Genomic DNA, 22946 nt, shown 5'->3' on the forward strand with positions numbered 1-22946 from the left:
AGAAATGACTGATGTAACATTAAAGTTTGTAAAACAAATCTTGCTTAATCTATCATTACTCAAAGTTGTAAGAACAAAAGACAATCTGCATTAATAGACACCATTTTAGGTAACAGTGGCCCACAGCATTAACTATTTCAGTAAGACAGTAATAACGTGAGTTAGCCGGTTAGCCGGAAACGTACACAATATATACATCAATAATTAATCATATTTACAGGTTGTGATTCTGAGGAGTACGCTGGTCCAAATAAACTGGGTACTGACCCATCTTTCAAGAGCAAGCGTTTTGCGAATCCCTGTTGAAGGGTGGGTCAAGTTGTTCGCTGGCAGACAACGTAGAACATTGGCAGGACATTTATGCAAATGTGTTATCTAGTGACGTGTGACCGAAACGCAGTGGGATTCAACAAACGACTCGATTAGGTGGTTCAGATTTGATTCTTTCTTTTGGGAGACAATAACTTCATTTATCATGCACTTTCGGCTTTACAACTTTGCAGAACTTTTACATTGACAAACAGTTATATTACACACTGCATGAAAGGGAATATTAAAAAAATAAACATAATTGGGGCACTTTAGCAAATATTGATTTATGTAATTAAAATCGATTGATTGACAAAACACTTCCAAAAGGTTAAAAAAATGTAACAGCATAATTTTTAAAAGCAAATCAAAAGCTGTTTTTCCATATTCCTATCTTGTTATCTGTAACGTCGCACACTTGTGGAGTGTTGTGAGGTGAAAGGCAAAGGTCACGGCTAAGGTCATAATGTCATGTGTGCATTTTCAGCCACCTTTATTTGTTCTTGTATGGACAAACCCTTGCAAGGGTTAATCTGAGCCCCAGAGCCCTTTATGGTGTTTGTCAGCTACTTGACTTGTTTGTTCAGCTGCGTGCCCCTCATTCCCAACCCCTCCCCCAGTTTCTGTGCACCCTGTGCCAACAAGCCCTCTCTAGGTCAGGCATCGGGCCAGCTAATACGCCATTCACTGCAGCCCATGCATTGGAGCTAGTGCTCGCCAAACAGTGACCTGGCAGTATAGGTCATCTATTCCAGGTTCCACGCAGCACAGGCTTCCTTCTAATTAAGCCAGCCAAGCAGCCGCAGCCCTTGCGGCATTGCGGGCCAGACACTTCCTGAAATGTGCTACACCACCCATAAAGTGCCAGCGCTGAGAGAAAGAGTGCAAAAGCGAATTGGATTTGGTCTAAAAACAGCCTCGCTTGAAACCACAACTCTACACCTCTCATCGGAGGAGGGCGAATAACATGAGAAGAAGGTTGGCCAGCTGCACTGTGGGAATTCTTAAAGCCAAATAGTGGTTCTGCATCATTGCAAAATTTTGGGCCTGAGCTTTTTTTTTCTGCAATCATAGAATTACTTTTGGCTTTTTAGCTTAAAAAAGAAACAAACAAAAAATAAATACATAAATAAATATATTTATTTATTTATTTATTTATTTATTTATGTATATATATATATATATATATATATATATATATATATATATATATAATGATAAATGAAGTTATTGTCTCCCAAAAGCTTTAATTCTACGTGGCATTGATTCAACAAGGTGCTGAAAGCATTCTTTAGAAATGTTGGCCCATATTGATAGGATAGCATCTTGCAGTTGATGGAGATTTGTGGGATGCACATCCAGGGCACGAAGCTCCCGTTCCACCACATCCCGAAAGATGCTCTATTGGGTTGAGATCTGGTGACTGTGGGGGCCATTTTAGTACAGTGAACTCATTGTCATGTTCAAGAAACCAATTTGAAATGATTCGAGCTTTGTGACATGGTGCATTATCCTGCTGGAAGTAGCCATCAGAGGATGGGTACATGGTGGTCATAAAGGGATGGACATGGTCAGAAACAATGCTCAGGTAGGCCGTGGCATTTAAACGATGCCCAATTGGCACTAAGGGGCCTAAAGTGTGCCAAGAAAACATCCCCCACACCATTACACCACCACCACCAGCCTGCACAGTGGCAACAAGGCATGATGGATCCATGTTCTCATTCTGTTTACGCCAAATTCTGACTCTACCATCTGAATGTCTCAACAGAAATCGAGACTCATCAGACCAGGCAACATTTTTCCAGTCTTCAACTGTCCAATTTTGGTGAGCTCGTGCAAATTGTAGCCTCTTTTTCCTATTTGTAGTGGAGATGAGAGGTACCCGGTGGGGTCTTCTGCTGTTGTAGCCCATCCGCCTCAAGGTTGTGCGTGTTGTGGCTTCACAAATGCTTTGTTGCATACCTCGGCCCATTCTCCTCTGACCTCTAGCATCAACAAGGCATTTTCACCCACAGGACTGCCGGATACTGGATGTTTTTCCCTTTTCACACCATTCTTTGTAAACCCTAGAAATGGTTGTGCGTGAAAATCCCAGTAACTGAGCAGATTGTGAAATACTCAGACCGGCCCGTCTGGCACCAACAACCATGCCACGCTCAAAATTGCTTAAATCACCTTTCTTTCCCATTCTGACATTCAGTTTGGAGTTCAGGAGATTGTCTTGACCAGGACCACACCCCTAAATGCATTGAAGCAACTGCCATGTGATTGGTTGATTAGATAATTGCATTAATGAGAAATTGAACAGGTGTTCCTAATAATCCTTTAGGTGAGTGTATGTATATGTGTGTGTGTTTGTATATATATATATGTATATATGTATGTATGTATGTATATGTATATATTTATATTTAAATATTATTATTATATTTATATTGATTCATTGAAAAGATCCAAAAACAAAAGAATGACTCGTTCACAAATCAGACATTTTTTATTTGGAGTAGAAAACTCCAGATATGATAAAACATTATAATTTTATTTATGCAACTTCATCAATTATTCATGGATCTGTGTATGCTGGGAAAATATTATTGTAATGTTGAATAGATTGTATTGGATTTTATACTGTAGAATACAATACTTTTTTTTTTTTTTTTTTTACTTTATGACCTTTAGGAAACTTTAGGACTCATTGTAAATATATCAATTGCAAATCATTGTAAATATGAACATAACAGAGCTTTAATTTGTACATAGAATGTAGTAGTTTTGTAGATTAATGTATTTCATGTATTTACTGTAGTGCGTTTCCAATTTTAGGCCTGCATTTTTTAAAATATGTTTATTCAGTATTAACATGGTCAATGTACAATGTACTTTCTTTAGAGAAATAAAGATACAATCATTTGTCATTTCTCAGAATATTGTGTTACATGGATTCAGCTTCAGTCAAACTACAAAAATAATTCCAAATCAAGATTGACGGTGTAAATAATGCCTGAATTTTAAGCATTTTGTTTTTCTTTGCAATTGTAAAGTGATCTCACCATCACTGTTTGGGACTAAAGACCAATACACTGCAGTAATGACTGGTGCATTATCTTGTCTTTGGTTATTAAGTGTTTAAAATTATGCCTATTATTTGTAAGCTTTGTATTAAGGAGATGGCTATATTGAAACTATAATATTGACGGCATCCAGTAAACACTTTCCGTGAATGCAGAAGTCTGTCACTATCCACAGCTGTTTGTAAGTCAGAAGCACAGTGGAGCTGTAACTGGAAATGGTGTAAGTTCTCAGAGGACATGTGGATTGTGTGTGAGAGATAGAGTTGGTATGGGGCAGGATCTGCCACCGCTTTAACACAGGCCTGATGTTTTAAAATAAAGCAGGCTGTTTGCTTTGATGTCGAGGGGCCTCTGAAGCAGACGGTCTGATTCAATAAAGATCACCGCTGCTTATCCAGCTCCATGCTGTAAGCTTAGCCTTCGCTCTGAAGTGCTTTTCTGAAGGTGAGATGGGAGAAGACCAGGAGAATTCACTTGATACTAACAGCAGACGTTCTTGATCTGCATCCTGCTGATCTCGTCTTGTGGAGCTCAGGACGCGGTTGTGCTCAATGTCACCTGCTATGTGGGCTGCTGTCATAAAGTTTAACCTGTTAGGGCTGTTATGTACAATCATTTGACTCACTGCGAACATGCATCAACATTCAACAACACCTGCTAGGCACCAAATGCAGGGAGGTGGTAGTGACACATTCTGCATCATTTTCCAAGCGTGTTTATAAATTTGCTTTCATTATATCCATATGATTTCCAACAATTTATATAAAAATATTACTGTATATATATTACACATATATATAACACTGTTACGGTAACACTTTACAATAAGGTTCATTAGTTAACATTAGTTAACTACCTTAGTTAACATGAACTAAGAATGAACAATACTTCTACAGCATTAATTAATATTAGTTAATATTAATTTCAACATCTACTAATACATTATCAAAATCAAAGGTTGTATTTGTTAACATTAGCTACGTGAACTAACATGAACAATGAACAGCTGTATTTTTATTAACTAACATTAACAAAGACAAATAAATACTGTAACAAATGTACTGCTCTTTGTTAGTTCATGTTAGTTAATACATTCATTAATGTTAACTAATGAACCTTATTGTAAAGTGTTACCCAAAATTACTGTTTTTACTGTATTTTTGATCAAATAAAAGCAGCCGTAGCATAAGAGACTTCTTTCAAAAACATGAAAACTTATCGACCCCAACCTATTGAGCTGTGTTTTTAAAAATATATATTGCATTTTTATTTTTATTTTATGTAAAAAACAAAAAAAAGTAACATTTCATGAAAAAATATAAATGTTTCTAGCAAATATAAAAATGTCTTGCTTATATAAATTGTCCTGTTCATAGAAACTCATATAGACATATATTCTATAAAGTTAGAAGAAACCATTTTAATTAAAGCAAAGTATCTACTTGTTTGGCATTATGTCGCTGCAGAGGTCAAATGTTGGCCTGGGATTGGTCTAGCAAAAAAACAAACTGAAAGGATGCTCTGAGGTTTCATCGTTGGCCCGAAGAATGCGGCCTTCTATTCATGTGATTGCATGATCATAGTCAGAGAAATTACCGAGGAATTCGAGAATATGAGCAAGCTTGCAAAAAAGACTTTGAGCCCCTTTTAAAGGGGGAAGAGTATTTTGCATCAGACATCAAAAGCGGAGCTTAGGCCTGTTTCAGGATGGAGCTAATAGGAGTCTTGTGGAATGGCTTAAAGTGTTTAATACCCGAGGACGGATCTCATTTGACTGTAACAGAAGTTGGAAGACCCTTCGACCTCAGCAGTTCCTATATGGAATCATCTCTTGCAAATTTAACACATTGAGAGTCATTTGGTGGTGCTGATGTTTAATGTGACATGGCCTATTTATTTAGCACTCAAAATGTATCCATACATCTATATGCACAAACCCCTACCATTGACACATAACTATGACTCAATAAATACTTTGCAAGGATTATGCAGGTTTTTGACTGTTTTGTTTTTAGCAAAAAAGGAAAAGTGATGCAACAGGACATAATATAGGAATTCTGTTCATCCAGCTAGACAAATATATGCTTGTTTACACAGAAACCTGAATATTGTATCCGATATCCTTGAATCTGTCCAAGAATCCTGAGGAGAGGCTTTCCAACTGCATGTAGGGCATAAAATAAGCATGCAAAACCGATCATTGGTGGGGTGATTCCTGATATGACTTCCCTTTAGTTTTTCCCTTTTACTCCTAATAAAAATTCAGACAGAATGGCAAATATGTTGAGAAACCCCAAGTAATATACTGTAGATAAACAATCTGGAGAGAACCATGATGAGTTGCTTGGTATTATTCTTCCCACGAAAACACTATGAAAAGAGGTTCTGAGGGCAAACACATAAAGATCTTCTGTGCTTGTTGTAGACGGTGCTGTCTGTTTCTCATAGCAAGTCCAGTTCAAACACACAACACGAGTTCTGCTTCTGTTTTAGAAGGAGCATAGCAGCTTCTCGGCTCAAAACTCCCTGGCCTCCTCAAACTGTTTGTAGTAGTCCTCATCCTGGGGGTTCTCTGCACATTTCTGTCCGTTATTGGGAGGACGAGCCTGGTTGTAGCGGCTCCAGTCGCCCTTGCAGATGATCCATGGTAGGATGTCCACTTTGTAATGCAGGTCAGCGGAGAACTCCGTGCTGATGAGGTTGGGCGTACCTGCCCCTTTGCCCCGGGTGATGAGCTTCATGCTGTCGTCGTAGCAGCAGTGTTGGGCCGCCAGCGTGGTGGATTCCAGCGTGAGCATGGAGCGGATGCAATAGCGAGCAGTGGGTTTGTAGATCTCCAGCTTCTCCTTCGGGCCGCTGGCGTCCTTCCAGCGGAAGTTGCGCCTCGTTGCGGCATCGTGGACGTCTGCGGTGCTGTAGGCCACTTCAGTTGGGTAAAAGCAGGGGCAGCTGGGAAGGTCGTTGGCCACTTTGCTCATGTATTTCTTGAGGAACTCACTCTTGCAGTTCATCCAACGCTCGCAACTGTCTGTATCTGAGGGCCAACATCACAATCACACAGTTAAAGTAATGTTCAAATGGGCGACTAACACTTTTCATATCTTTCATAATATATACTATTGATGGCTAAGAATGATGGATGCATCCTTCGAAGGCCGCATTTGAAGGCCGATTGCATCACAGCGGCACGATAAAGGCTGTCCCAATTCGAAGGCTCTTTCAAATGTGGCCTCGAAATGTGGCCTTCGTTTCCCGGCCAATGAAGTACAAAACAGATGGATCTTTCGCAGCCTAACCTACCCCAGAATTCATTGCGTGCCGGTGACGAAATTGCCGGATTACACTTTAAAATGTAAGTATTGGGTTTCAAGAGCTGCCCTGTATAGTTTAGATTAACTAAAAAGACATAAATTCATAAGACTCGTCCGATTCATGAATCAATCAATCTTAAGAGTTGGTTATTTTTAGTGAATCAAAACCATTGTGTGCAACTATTAATATTATGAACTACTATGAACAAATCACACTAGTTGCACTGTATAGTTTTGATTAACGAAAAAGAACAAACTCATAAGAATAATTCTTTCAGGAATCAGATTAAGTCATGCTGTGGATTCAGTAGTGGTGATGTTGTATGTAAGCAACATTTACTAATTCAAGAAATATTATTTCTAGTCTAACTGTAGGTTTTCCTATGGAATCTTGTTTCCGCCACAGAATAAAGAATAACAATTGTTTATATCTCACAATTCTGACTTTATTTTAATAATTCAGAATTGCGTGATATAAAGTGGCAATTGTGTGTTATAAAGTCAGAATTGTGAGATAAATACTCGCAATTGCGAGAAATAAACGTGCAATTCAGACTTTTTTTTGTTTAATTGTTTAATTAAGTTTTGTTTAATTGCTTTATAACATGTCATTTCGAGTTTACATCTCACAATTCTGACTTTATAACATGCAATTGCAACTTTATATCATACAATTCTGACTTTATAACTCACAATTCTGAGATAAAAAGTCGCAACTATCTTTTAAAATGTTTTATTCTGTGGCGGAAACAAGCTTCCATATTTTCCTACATTTAGGACAGTAAGCTAGTAGGTTTAAATGATGTATAAAAAGCTAAGCTGTATTTCTGTCTTCCCTAATGCCTAATTTGAAGGTTAAAGGTTAAATTATAGAGCTAGGAGCTTGTTTTGCTCACTTGGGGTATTGGTTTTATTAGCGATTGGTTACCCAGGTGATGTTAAATTACAAAATAACTCACCAACTCCGAACAGCTCTGTCGCATTAAACTCTTCAGTGCCAGCAAGCAGACTGACTTCTGTCGCTGCTGTCTTGAAAGCATCTTCAATCCCTGTACATAAGAAAGTGCCATTAATGTTTAAGATTGTCCTTTGGCTGCATATGCCACTTTGTAATCTTGGTACAGGAGTTTTCTTGAATAAAGGATAGTCCAAAGAAGGGCTGTCTTACCGGGGCAGCTGGGCATGTCACATGTCCGTGACTCTGTGGCTGTGCAGGCATAGCCACACGACCTGGTTCGCTTCTGGTTGCCATTTCCACAAGACACACTGCATGGTGACCAACCGCTCCAGTCACCTTCCCCATCTATGTAGTCTGTAATAGAGGCAAGAAAACAGTCAAATTTCACAAATTCACTGGCACTTGAGTGTTATGACATGACTTCAAGCACAGGTTGTGCTGTACTCCTGTCCCACTGAGTAGATCTGATTCAGACCTTATGTTTCAAATACCTGAGGCGCTTAATGTCGGTCTGCTGGCCTATACCATTAGCATACCTCTCTAATTGGCTGATACACATGGGAGTGGGTGAATGAATGAGCCAAGTCTGCATACCTATGCCAACTTCCAACTCCTTGTACAAGAACTACTCTTAAATTTCTGATTCAGTGATGAGGGCTGACCAAAACAGTTACTGAAGTATCGAGGTGGAGTATTTCTTCTTTGGAGTCTTTTTCTGACATTGCAATTTTATTGCCTTTAATACAGTTTTTATATCCTCACAATGGGCGTTTACAGTTCGTCTGTCAGACACTATGGCTATGTGCACACTGCCAGTACAAATCCGATTATTTGTGTATTTGTGGATCTAATGACTGTCCACATTGTGTATCACAACTGTTCATATCTGATGTGTGTGTCCAGTGGTGCTCTTTCTTTTTCCGGAATATCTGCATTGGGTTCTATGGCAATGACATTGCGTTGGAAGTGATCATAGACTGTAAAAAAAGATGGACGACGCCCCTTCGCTCTCTTCCATTGATGAGAACTGAAGCCGCCAGAGTCCTGATATGGCGCTGACATATTGGAACTTGAGTCTGCGCAGTAGCGATCTCGGGACCAGACCTGCGCAGTAGTGAGCAGGAAGTAAAGCCGAGAAATCAACGCTCCGCCCTCACTCTCATAGAATGCACTCAGGGAGAGTGGATTCTGCACACTTTTTTAAAAATTGATTGCAGTACGACAAGAGACTTGTTCAAATAAAGTAAATACAATCTCCTCAGTCCTCCGAAGATCCCGAAAAAATGTCCGTTGGTGCTTCAGTGACTACTTCGCTCGAGAACCTGTCAATCACAGCTGTCAATCATGACGTTACACCACCGCATCACGTAACTAACTAAAAACCAACTTATTTTTGAAACAGTCACTTGAACTTACACCAGCGTGATAAAAACGACAGCAAATGAAAGAAACCACCTTTGGAAAAAAGATATTTGAAGTGTAATTTAATTGTTTAGTTGGTCTCACGTCCCGTTGAATAACACGGGGAGGCGGGGCTTATGACCTATACTAGGACCAGTCACCGGGGGGCGATCGAGACGTTTTGGCTTCACTTTTCAGGGCTTGTGCGGCACGCTTGGAAGTGATACACCAAAAACAACAACTGCAACATGGAGGGGTTTGCAATTCAGATGTTGTCATATTTACAACATTTCAATGACTGTGTAGCCGCCGCACTGGAATTCTACATCTTCCAAGGCAGCGGCAGATATATAGTAGCCTGGTATGCGTAGCTTTATTCTGTGCTGTCGTCTCCACCGGTATCAAAACATGTGTCCGTTACATTGTCATTTTCTGCTCGTCCGGCACTTTGCAGCAGCACAACCCAACCCGATCTCACAGCAATTCGTATGTATTTTACGATGTGGCTAATTCGTACGAATTCATACGGCCTCACTTGTACAAATTCGTCAGATTTTTGCTAAATCGTAGCCTACACATTTTACGAGTTGCCCAATTCTTATGAATTCGTGCAAATGACCTGACCCTGGCCCTAAACCTACCCATCACTGGGGTTAAGACAAATCGTACGAATTTGTACGAATTAGCCACCTCGTACTCACTCGTACGAATTTGTACAAATTGCTTGTGAGATAGCGTTGCACAACCTGGTTTCTGCAGCGACTTTCAGCATGTTTCCTATTACAATGTCTGAAGTTTACGTTTTACGTGGCGTGAGAAAGTCACATAAACCACGCGGAATCTGATCAGAGCAGTCAGGCTGAAACAGATTTCCAGAAATGTGATTTAAATAGGATTTCAAACTACATATGTAGAATGTAGCTCAAAACGGATTTGCAAAAAGCACATTTCATGCGATTTTTTGACGTTCACACTTGCTAAATCTGATCGGATTTCAATTGAATATGCACAAACTCAGATTTGGACTGACAGTCTGAATGTAGCCTTAACGTATGCCAAAAGGAGGCCAAAACAAAGTTGGAATTTTAATAATAATCTATTTATATTTATTAGAGTTTGTAAAGAAATGAATTTGTAGCCACAATTTATGTAAAGCTATTTTAGAGCATAAACATGGATCATTATTTAATTAATAATAAAAATATTAATAACAATAGTAATAATGAGGTTAGCTTTATTATATTTATATGCAAAACCATTTAATAATGATCAAAGTTTATACTCTAAACTAAAAGAAAACAGCTAAGCCAAGGGTGGCTCCTTTGAAAAAGCTAAATTATAAGAACGTTTTGATTTGTTTAACATTTTTTTGGTCATTACATAATTCTAACTTTTCTGGTAGTGTGTATATATACAGTCACACACACATGCACAAACCAACCAAGCAACCACAATCTATATCCACTCCCCCTGATGAGAGAAAAACAAAGAGCTTTGGTCTTAAAAAGACAACATTACTCTCAGCGCCGTCAAACCGCATGGTCACAGTTGATTGCGGGCCAACTCACAGGCAACAACATGTCTGAAACCCACATGAGCCACAGTTCCCTACACACACCGCTAATGGAAACGAATAAGCCAATCAACAGTAGTTATGGCAAACCCTCAGGAATGAGTCACGGCCTCAGTGTGTGTCATGAGGAAAATTTATATGGAGAATTTTTAGCTTCAGATTGATATTACCCTAACCCATTGATCTGTGGTGACAGGGTAAGAATGAATTTGACAGGAAGTGCAGTCTCTGACAGTAACACACATTCACTCATTTAGCTCCACTTTACCAAAAAATAAGACAGAAAGAGAGCTATTGGACTGGAGGAACAGATGCTCTGGATTCTCTTTCCTCCTTTGATGTTCTGTCACAGAGACAGACTGTTGCAGGAATCCGTCTGTCACAGGAAGCAATCTACAATCACAAACTCCATAAGAAGTGCTGTCCTTGTTATAGTGACAGCGTAAATCATCTGACGTGCAAATTACAGATTCCATCACCTCATGGCAGAGCCATATTTAAGCTTTGCAGAGCCTTTCATTAAGACAGTAACTCATAACACTCGCCTGTAACGTACCGTATTCTGTCTGTGTTCTGCTTCCCGTGCCGGCAGACCCTCTTCGCTCCCAGTCTCCCAGCGGTTTGAGGAAGTTGCTGTCCTCCGTGTTGCTCTCGTAATCCTGTTCACCGGGACCTTTTGGGGTGGAAGCTGAGGACGTGGAAGATGAACGCTGCCACCAGTTCCTCCAGTTAGGAGCCACCCAGCCAGGCTTGTTTTCTTTGCGTATTCCCTTCTCTGGCTCAGAACCTTCCAGGCTGTCCACCACTTCTATTGTAACCTAAAACGAAAATATTGTCATATCAAAGTACTATGGTAGTACCATCTGATACCATCATAACTCCAGCAGTTTCTTTTTGTAAGAAACATTTCAAAACAGTAATTTCATGCTGTGCTGTAAAACTAAATCAAACACTGCAGTCTGTATCGGTCCCTTTTATTGTGAATCTAATGTTTACTTGCACATGTTGAGAATAATCATACAGATCAAGGGTGTTTGTTGTAGGGAGAGAGGTTTTGTGGAACATCAAACAGTGAGGGGTGGTGTGATGTTGTGGAGGTCCAGATGGACGTTGACTTAGGTCATGGTCATGCTCCATGACTCGCTCTGAGAGGCTGCCATTCTGCCACCCCCCCCCCCCATCCCAGCCAAACACCCCACAAGTAACACATGTGCCTCCCAGATTGGGGCAGGGGGTGGGCGTCCCCTCTCTAGCCTCTATTTCTCTCGCTCTCTCCACCTAAACATCAAGTTCAAAGGGCCTCTCAGCCTCCTTAAGACCATGAAAGCCAGATGATGCTTTGGATCAAAGATACCCATGCCCACACACCCCCCTTGAGACTCACACACACACACACACATTCACTGCCATCTTAAGACATCGATACACTTTATCCTTTCTGCCATTCTTGGTCAAGACTCACATGTTTTTCCTTCTGATGTGGATCAAGACCATGATGGATTAGTTGGCGGCTGGTGCTGTGCAGGTGTATGTGGTTACTGAGAATCGGCTAGGTGAATGTTAGAGGTTGTGTGTGTGTGTGTGTGTGTGTGAGAAAGAGAGAGAGAAAGCGGGGGGGACCAAAAGGCTCTATTTTTGAAAAGAAGTGCTGATGTGCATCAAGGCTTTCTGCCACTTTCCCTTTGCCAAGATTTCACTTTATGTGCTTGGTCAGCCATGTCTCCTTTAAAAGTCTTTGTGTTTGTGCACGGCAAAAACAACAACATTTTATTATTCATTATTTTGTCTAATACAAATAAACTTGCTTAAAATGTTGCATTTATTTGAGATGCAAAAATGTGTAAAATAAGATAATATATCTTATTTTCTTAATTTGTATTTAAGTCATATATATCACTAATGTGTCATTGCAACATTGCAAGCGATTTGGTAAATCTAAGCAAAACGCATTGAATTTCAGCATCTTCCTACCTGTATGTTGGGGTTCTGCCCATTTATATCAGCTTTGGAAAGATCAGGAAAGTTCTGCAGGTCCAGCAGAAAAGCTCCTGGGCCATCTCTCTGCAGGCTGCCCCCTGTCCCATGACTCTGAGCCCAAGGCTGAGACGCTGGAATATGAGCCACTCGGGACTGTCTGTCACCCGGCCCCTTCTGAACGGAGGAGCTGCTTTCTGCATTGACATTATTCTGCATGAAACGATAAGAGAAACACTGAAATATGTGATGAGTAGTTCTCAATGAGTTTTTTCTTCAGGACCCACATTTGATCATTTTCACCTCCCTTTTAAAACTTAATAAGTCTATCTATTTTATCATGCTAACTATATATGGTTAGTGTCATTTTATTGTTTGCACTTAGCATAGTTTTTCCTGCTGTCCACTATCAGAACAAACCTGTGGCTGTGACCCAATGTTTTATTACCCACCAGTTGGCCCACAGACACTCAAGGACTTGAATCGTTTCGCAAAAAGACAAATGTTAAAGGAAGCCATTCGGAGTGAATCATCCCTCTGTAAATAATTCTTGACTCTTTGTTGTCACACATTCAAAAATTCATCTCAATTATCTGCTTGTTTTCGCCCTGACCTCGGGAGACGTTCTACAATTGATGTTAGACGCAGCGTAGAAGTATATTTACATTGTGTAACTTCACAACAAGGAAAAAAAAAGCAGCGTCCTGGTATAAATACAGATGAGAGTGGTTAAAAGTGCTCAACATCATTAGATTCATTATTCCATTATTCACTGGTTAAAATGGCAGAGGTCAATTCACATCTCAATCAGAGGTCACCGTCAGCACGAGTGCACAGTGGCAACCCAATCTCATGGGAAAACATAACTATTTACGAAGTGCCGATTATGAATTTGTATGATGTGAATTAAAAAAATAAAATAAAAAAGTAAGCATGATGGTCCTACCCTAAACCCACGACTAAACATAACCACCACTGGGCCATAAGCAGATCATACGAATTAGCCACCAATTCGCCAAAATTTAAAATAGTTACAAATTGCCACGAGACTGTGTTGACAGTGGTTGATAAATGGAATAGTGTTCCCTAGCTAGTTCAAGCTGGTCGTCTTTGGTCATTCGCTGCTCTAGATGTTTGGTAAGATCGACTATCAGCTGGTTTTTGACCTGCTCAACCTGGTTAGTGCTGGTGGTAGACCACCTTGGACTAGTCACAAACCAGCTACAATGGTTTCTCCAGCATGGTTTGTTCATCGAATCTGTTCAGCAGGAAGTTAATAAGCAGGCAAATTGAGGACGTTATGCCAGAAATGATCAAAAATACTTAAAAAATGGCCACCTGAACATGGGCATCTATTTCTTCCCACCTGAAATGTGCGCTTGCAACCTAGACGTCTTTTAACACCCTTTTAGCCAGCCATATGTTCACGAAAGAGACCTTGAAGACTGAGATCAAGGGAAACAATACTGGTTTCATCCAGCTCAGCCCAGCACTGTTTGTTTACACTGACGGAGATTAGAGACATTGACTGCTCCATTCACTCAATCTCACCTCAAATGGCCTAATTACCCACAGGTGCTACATTGCTCCTTATCACCCCATAATATAAACACACACACACTAGAGACTTTCTGTGAATCTTATGAGAGTACTATAACAATAGGCCATCACATAAAGCAACAGGAGGGACAGTTCACAAAAAGCATCATAAAAAAGATTAGCCTACTGAACATAATTGGGAGGAGAGAAATTACAATCTGATCACTTAAAGGGAGTGGAAAAACAATCTATTATTTTATTATTATCATTATTTATATCATTATTTGCTGTCTTTAATGCTGTTCCCAGTATTGTTGTGGTGGTTGTTTTTCTTTCTTTCTGTGGAACACACAAACACAAAAATAATATATAGTTTGGGGTCGGAAAGATTTTTTAATTATAAGTTTTTATCAAATACATGCAACCTTGGTGAGTTTAGAAAAGCTGTATTTTAAATATTTTAAAATGTAATTTATTCCTGTGATGGCAAAGCTGAATTTTCAGCATCATCACTCCTGTCTTCAGTGTCACATGATCCTTCAAAATTCATTCTAATAGTATTATTCTTAGTATTATTATTAGTGTTGAAAGTTGTGCCGCTTAATATTTTTGTGAAACCCCTGATACATTTGATGAACAGGAAGTTCAAAAGAACATACTTTATTTGTTAAATGTGTTTACTGTCACTTTTAACCATTTGAATGTGTCCTTGCTGAATAAAAGTATTAATAAAAAAATAAAAATACGGATTCATACTGACCCCAAACTGTTAGACGTATGTGAAGATTTTTGTTTTCCTTAAAAATAACAGCATACATGTATAAAACAACATAAGCAAATCATGTCAGAATCTTATTTTTTTCTGTAAATTTTTCTTTAAAATAGGCAACAGTATTGTAGCAAGCACAGATAGATAAAATTGACTTAATAACGGCTGTTATGTTTCAGCCATCTGCCATCTGTTTTTATGAAATGTAAAAAAGATATTCTTTAGTCATTTTTAAGGAGTTGGAAACGTCAAAGGCGGATGGCCTGGCTCCTGTCTTTCCTTGGATCAAGAGAGGGATTCTGGCTACAGTCCTGCACTGTTCTACTCTTGAGCAGCTGAAATAGATATAGAACGAAGCCCATTGCAAAACTGTTGTGCTGGCTGACAGAAAAAAATATGCTTTTCCCTGTCAAAGAGGGTTGTAATTGTTTTCCCGTAAGACTGCCAAGGCATGTGTTCGCTGTCACATACACACAGAGGGGGCAATTACTCCACAATTGGACAGCTATAAGTAGCTTGTAATCATGCATACTGAGCTAGACAATAAGATCAAAGGGCACCATCAATCTTTTGTCTCTTTCTCTCCTCCCTCTCTTTCACTCAAGCCATTTTGTTTGACTACCTAAGTGCAGAGAGCAGTGTAGTGTAGAATGCATTTCGCTTCAGGTAAAAGGGGAAAAAAGTCCAACCGTTTTGGGGAAGCTACTCTGAAACAGTTGTTTTCCAAGCTACTTTAAATAATCAAGTGCCACCCTTTTGAAAAAGTAGTTAGCTATACTATAGATTACTAGCACTTCAATAATGATAATCAGCGAAAACAGCTTTTCCAAACTGGTTCGTTTAACTGGCCCACTCAAATGAACTGATTCATTAAAATGAGTTGAACTTCCCATTCCCAAAACAACATTGGTGTACGAGTGCTAAATAATGAACAATATGCAGCATCTAATAGCATGGTGCTAATGGTTTGAAGGACAAAGTCAGCATTGCTGATGTAATATCAACATGTTTTGGCAGAAAAATAGACTATTTAAGAGACTCCAATTCAAAATCCTAGAAAATCCTGGATATACTAGAAGATTACTTGAAATGTTTTAATGCCTTAATAATTGAGGCCTTAAATGTTGTGAAAAACTGTAACCGTGACATAACATTATCACAGTTCCTACAAAGACATTACACACCATTCTTCAAACAGTATGGGCCTCTGACTATGAAAACAGACACAAGGGTGACATACAGACGCCCCCATTACATTTCGGACTACTTCCACCTCCCGCTTCCTCTTCATTCCCTTTGCTTAAGGAGCATGACACCATTTCAATTGGGAACCTCTCAGGGGGTCTTCCCAGGAGACTGGACAGGAAATGAAGGCTAAACACAAAGTGCAAAAGGCTTTCAATGCGACACCTATATGAAGTAGAAAAATATTTGCTTTTCCGACTTCATGAGGAAAATACACTACATCTTGACAGTCTGGACAATTACGTAACCAAATATTCAAGTTTGGCAGGGACCAGAATGTAAAAACTTAAGGATTGTGCATTTTAAAACCTGCACTGACCGGTGAATATTAGGACTACTAATTGGGACATGTTTCCCTCATTAGCAATACACTACAAAAAATCAGATCCTTGATATATATATTTTTTTAATTCAACAAGATCAATTTGTGTGGTTAGCAAAGATATTAAGAATTCTTTTCATATTTTCGACAGTAATTGGTCTTGTGGCACTTGTTTTTTTTGTACTTGCTTGAGCATAAACAAGTGATAAACAACGGAAATAAGGCAAATATATTTATATTTAAGATAGAAAAAACTAATATTTACACAATTTTGCTTAAAAAAAGAATTTAACTTGATTTAAGGAAGTTTACATGGGTCACTCTTGGTCTTACTGGATCGTGAGAATTATTAGGTATCAATGTATTAATTTTAAAATGTATATAGTTTTATAACTGGGACAGTATTATATTTATTAATTTCTGGTAATTATGTTCTTTATCAAATTCTTACATTTCTGACTATAACATTGTGAATCCTATAGATTAAATCATAAAGGAATTATAAATAATTGATGCTGTCCTCTCAGGCTATGGCCACTAGAATGTTTAAAAATTAGCAGGTGCTGGTGTTTCTAATACTGTATCTGTACATTTGAGATCAGAAGCTGCCATTAAAGCGTTTTTGTCATCACCAAACTCTACTGCCTCCATCCCTCACTGCTGCCCCCAAACCCTCCTCAAACCTGGTTAAGTTTGACACATTCTATGTACATTCCAGGCATATTTCCAACAGCCGTGTATGTCATAAACGTGTTCCGAGAACAGCGAGTTCTGTCCCAAGACTCTCCGCACAAAACCACAGACTTGACCTCCAGGGCTAAACTGTAAAGACTCACCCGGGATTCATTCACTTCCTTTAGCCACTGACTGAACAGACTGTTGAAATACGAACTTTTAGCTTTCAGCTTCTGTTTCATCGTTTAACCGTTCACCTGAATCACACTGCTGCCGTTCCTCTTCAAGAGAGCCACCATAGTGGATAAACACACATTCATCATGGTGTTATGCCAACGTTTGCAGGCTGACAAAGGCATCTTGGTGTCATGCTAAAAATACATCAAAAAGCTAGCCGCAGGGTTTTTAATGCATCCAACAAAGCCCCGTTGATCTCAAACCCTTCTTGACCCCAGGGTCTGGTCTCTGCGAGCGCTGCACTTGCTCCGTAAACAGATGGCAGAACACTTTTAGCTGAAATCTGCACAGACTCATTAAAGCCAGGTTTAATCTCGGCTAACAGCACTGAAGGACAGTCTAAACTGAGAACGTTTTCCGTAGCCCTGAAAGTCACCCTGCTCTCTTTTAATGGCCCCGTGCACCAGTGTGTTGAATATATTTGGCTTTCCTGGTCTGATTGTACTATACTTTCTTTCTTTTTTCTTTTTTTCTTGGCAAATGCACAGTCTGAAGCAAGAACATATTAACAGGATGCTTGGGTGACAGTGATGGACCAGTGGTGATAAATGATAGCCTGCAGCTTGTTAACTGGAGGGAAAGAGACCATCTCTGACCCTGGCTGCATCCCAGCTCAATTTGAATATGCTATGTGAAAGCTACCTGAAAATATACAAAATAATGCATGAATCTGTGCAACATCACAAATAATAATGTTAAGGTTGAAGTTTTATTATCACAATGTGTATATATATTCTATCCATATCTATCTATCTATCTATCTATCTATCTATCTATCTATCTATCTATCTATCTATCTATCTATCTTTTCAATGATGTATTCTATTTTTATGCATTGTGACTTTAATGAAATTTCCACCACAAAATGTGAAAAAATAATAAAAAATAAAGAAAAAAATAATAATTATAATTATAATGATTGAAAATAATAATGAAAAATAAAACCAAATAAATGAGCAAAAATAAATTATGAATGATTAAAAAACAAAAAACAAACAAATTGTTGATTTTAGAGTGAAATGTGACCTGGGCATGTCACGCGTTACACAATTAGAATAAACTAACCTCCGCCACCCGCGCGTCCTGCTCCGTGCTCACAGTATCATTCCCGTGCTGCAGCGGGCTGCTCCGCAACACTGTGATGTGTAACGTCAGAAGAAGGAGTCCCAACAGCAACAGCAGCTCCGCCGCCAGCCGCACCATCCTTTTCACTCGAGCGCTCTTAAGACCCTGCGCTGCCACCGCTGCCGGGCTTCCGCTGCCGCCTCCTGCCGCTGCAGACACTCCGAGCTCCGGATCCGCCGCGGACGAGGAGCCGCCACACCACTGCGGAGCCACCTCGGGGTCCAGAGCAGCAATACTCACGGGAAAAAGAGGAACCAGATAGAAATGATCCCAACCACTCCACGTTTGAAAAACTATCTATAGTTCCTCGCCTTAATGTTATAATCCTGATGTCCAAAAAGAACGTGAATTACTTTTAAGAAACAGAGAAGTAAGCCCCACAAACTCCAAAGCTGTGTACCATTCCATTGAGGTATTTACTCTTCTTTTAACATTACTATTAAATGCAAATGAAAATATGATATGTGGAGAGAGGACGTTTTACTTCTTCATTGAGTTTTACTTGTGCGCAGGTAAATCAGGTAGCATTGGCACAAGAACAAGTCTGAGACCCTGCAGCATTCTTATCTTTGAAAATAATAACAATAAAACACAGAAAAAAGTCTCCAGCTCAAACAAATGTATCAAATTTAAATTCTCGTGGTCTGTCCTTCACGTCTAATATAAAACTTGTGGTTTGGGTACATTGTTGCGCTCCGGTGCGTTGCGCAACGTGCTGTCATCCTCTCCAAACGCCAGTGTCCTCAGAGATGAAGTGCAGTTCACTATAAGCCCATCTTCAGTGTGATCAAGATCCAAAGTTCCTCCTCTGACTAACTCATCTGAGCTCTGTCCTCCGGAGGGTGTATGAGCCGCTCTTGCGCAAGAGTATCCACACACACCTTCTGCGTAAAAGCGCGCTGTCAAATAACACACGACACCACAACTCAAGACTATGTGTGTGTGTGTGTGTGTGTGTGTGTGTGTGTGTGTTCCCTTCTGTTGTTTCGAGTCTTTAGTCCAACACAAACACAGTCAGACTCGTGCCCACGAAGCCTTTGGTGTTTTTATATCCCCTCTTCTTTTGGTTTGCTGTCACCTCCCCTCCCCACCGAATTAACCCTTCATGTCCCATCACACCAGTGCACTCATCAGCAGAACACTTACAAAATGCCTTTATCTGTCCTGTGTTGATCTGTTGTGAATGCAGTGGTAATGGAAAAATAGATCGATTTGAAATATTTGCAGTAGAATGTTTAAGATTCTGTAACATGTATAGCTTATTATATAGCAGTAGAACTACAAAGACTAAAAAGCGTATATATAACATGATCAATTCTTTGTTTTGTTTTTTTTTGCTCTGAGACCATATCTGATTTTTTGTAAGACCATATCATATATGAAAAAAGTCTGTATCTTCTTTCAAAATGGTGATCAGAGCTATTGACCTTCTTGATTAAATCCTACAAAAAAGTCTTAATTTTGACAATCTATTTAACTGATAAGTTTTATATTTAAATAAATACAAAAATGGAAACTATATACAAAGTTAAATTAGGATTTTTTTGTGAATAAATAGTTTGAGACAATTTTGAGCACGCTATTTCAAATCAAAATCAATAAAAACTTCTAGACTAATCAAGACTCAAGTCTTACTTCAGAGTGATTGATTTAATTTCAAACACTAATTAAAAGTGATTAATGGGTTGTAGTTTGTAAAATCCTGTAGACCTTTCCTTTGTTTGAGTGATTATAGTGCTAATGATCTTATCATAGATTCTAAGCTGAGAGGTGATGTAACAATATGAGGGTCTCTTTCCCTCCTCCAAATTTCACACTTTCAGGAATGTGAGGACGAGGTGTGCCATGATTTGCATTTGTTTGTTCTTCATGGGTCGTCTGAGAGAGCGCACATCAAAAAGTGCGACAAATGCTTTAGCTCTTGTCCAGAACTTGTGTATTGGTCTGGTTGGTTCGAAGGGGTTCACAGCATTAGGATTTCAGTTGAACAGTTGAAAGATGTTTGTTTGGACTGTCTACCTTCTGATTAAGCATAGAGCTCAGCATGGTATGCATAGCTAAACAGTTATTTTATACTTCACATCTCAGTAACATTTCAAAATGACCCGATTTCATTTGTCTAGAACACATATGCTCTCATTTAGAAATGACTAAGAGGAATCTACAGTCATGGACACACTGGTGGTGCTCAGAATACCTTTGCAGTTTCAAAGGGCCGATGAGCCAGCTCGCGGGGCCCCTTTGCTGATGGTCAGTGCTTAGACAGATGTTTTCTTGGAGCAGCACATTGCTGTGTTGGTAGCAAAGGAGATGGAAGGAGACTTGACATCTGTTCTCCAGACCGGCTAGACCCTCTGACACTCAGGGTGGGGGTAAACTGATGGAGAGAGGCCCGTCCTGTTGCGTGTGCATCTGTATTTGTGCTCTTCTGTTGAAATGTGTGTCTATCCTTGATTTTCCTATAAACAACAAGGAATTTTTCCAATGTTGGAGTGTTACAATTCCCTAATGTCAGGAATCAAAGATTAAGTGATTAATCTGGGTTTACGTACCTCGCAGAAGTAATAGTCGTCCTTTACAAGGTTCAAACTTTTCAGTTGCTGGCCTGATCTTTTACCACTACACCACAGCACCTCAAAGACAATGCTAAAGCCTGGATGCTGTAATGCTCAACAAGGATTTCTTCACAAGTGACACAAATGTTTTGGAGATATCAGATATATTTCAGAATATATTCTTCTTTTAGGATAATCTAGTCATGGCTTTTGTACCTGTCAGACTAGTTAGATGTGTAGCTAATATGAATTGATTTTCATCTCTGAATGTGTTAAAAACACAAAACTTGATAAATGGAACAATGATTACATCACAATATACAGTATCTCTGATAGATTTGCATTATCTAATGTAATTAAAATGGGAAAAAAATATGGGTCATCTCAATTGGTGCCATTTTGATTTTATTAGGTTATAACCATAAGAGATAATATATATGACAATTTTGAGCAAGCTGTTTGAAAGCTTTTGTAATATATTAAATTAATTCTTAAATCATATGTATTTGACCAAAAGAGACAGTCAAGACTTTTAACAAATGCTGTATCATTTGAACTTTCTATTCATCAAAAAATCCTGATAAATGTATAGTTTTCTACAAAAAAAATGTCACCATTGAAAATAGGAAATATTTGCAATATTTCACAACTTTTGAATGGTAGTTTCTAGGGATGCACGATATATCGGCCAATATATACATTTTTAATGTTATATGCCTGATAAGAAGGCTGATATATTAAAGGCAATAAATAATGGATTATTTCCTTCCGCTGAGACATTTCAGATTCGCACTGTTCGCCATGATGGTTTTGAATTGTTTGAAATATGATTGGAAAAAAAGGAAAATAGAAGTGCAACATATGCAGCACAAGCCTGTCATTTAAGCTGCATAAAATTATGAGAACATTATAGTTGTGTGCTTGGGACATGGCTTTTAATGGTGAGACTTTTGTTTTTATAATCAGGCTCTCAAAAATTATATAAAAATTTGGATTTAGATTTATCTGCCAATATATCGGTTGTCAGCTTTCACATATAAAGAATTATCGGTATCAGCCAAAATGTTCATATCGGTGCATCCCTAGTTTCTATACATATGAAAGACAAAGAGGGAAAAAAAAACACCCCTATAAAAGGTAAAAAATAAAGGCTCTAAAAATCAATTCCACAGAGCTAAAATTGTCCCTTAATAAAAAGTCAATTTCTGACGGTTAGAGGAGCTCTTCCACTATGTCTTAGACATCACTTATAGTAGCACAACCTTGTTATATAAATGTTGTTTTCCATCTATTTGTTATTGTTTTCCAGTGCAACTACAATTACCCCCAATTGCGTCTCTGAAACAGAACAAAAACATGCATTGTCCGACGTGTCTAGTGCCTGAGATCCCACAAATTTCTCACCTCAGCCTTGAGAAATCTTCATCACTATGGTGTTGGTATTCTTGAAATAACAAACATTGTTTCAAACACGAGTAAAACAAGTGCAGACTAGACCTCATCTGTCTGCAGCATTTACTATCTGTCTTGATTCCTCCCAGCATTAATCAAGCGGTTACCCCACACCTGGGGAATGTGTATCTCTGTACTAATTGCTAGTTTTAGGTGAATATTGGCCTGTGTGCAACATAGTTGGCATGTTGAGCTCCAGCATTCAGACAGTGCTTTTGGGTCTCTTTCAAATGTAACAATTAAGTTTAGTCTCATCCAAAGCAAAGAGTTTGGTAAAACATGTGCAGACACTACTTTTTGTTAGTTTTGCAGCTAATGAGTCAAAGAGGTAATTACTATATGCTTTGGTGTTTACTGTGGTAAATACAGTTTCTATAGAGACGTTCTGAGCCCGATTCCTCACTGATTCTGGTTCTTTAATGGTTCA

The 22946-nt window shown here is 38.9% G+C and overlaps 1 protein-coding gene across 1 annotated transcript; it reads right to left on the reverse strand.

The window, feature by feature from the left end:
• Positions 1-4919: 4919 nt before the first annotated feature.
• Positions 4920-19534, reverse strand: ism1 (isthmin 1). Its single transcript, XM_084390836.1, has 7 exons — positions 19197-19534; positions 18453-18747; positions 12598-12813; positions 11183-11444; positions 7863-8006; positions 7654-7743; positions 4920-6417 (listed from the first exon to the last, which is right to left on the reverse strand). The coding sequence occupies exons 1-7, from the start codon at positions 19232-19234 to the stop codon at positions 5900-5902; spliced, it is 1563 nt and encodes a 520-aa protein (XP_084246962.1). The 5' UTR covers positions 19235-19534; the 3' UTR covers positions 4920-5899.
• Between the last annotated feature and the right edge of the window lie 3412 nt (positions 19535-22946).

The sequence above is a fragment of the Rutilus rutilus genome, assembly GCF_951802725.1.
Source record: "Rutilus rutilus genome assembly, chromosome: 20".
Classification (NCBI taxonomy): domain Eukaryota; kingdom Metazoa; phylum Chordata; class Actinopteri; order Cypriniformes; family Leuciscidae; genus Rutilus; species Rutilus rutilus.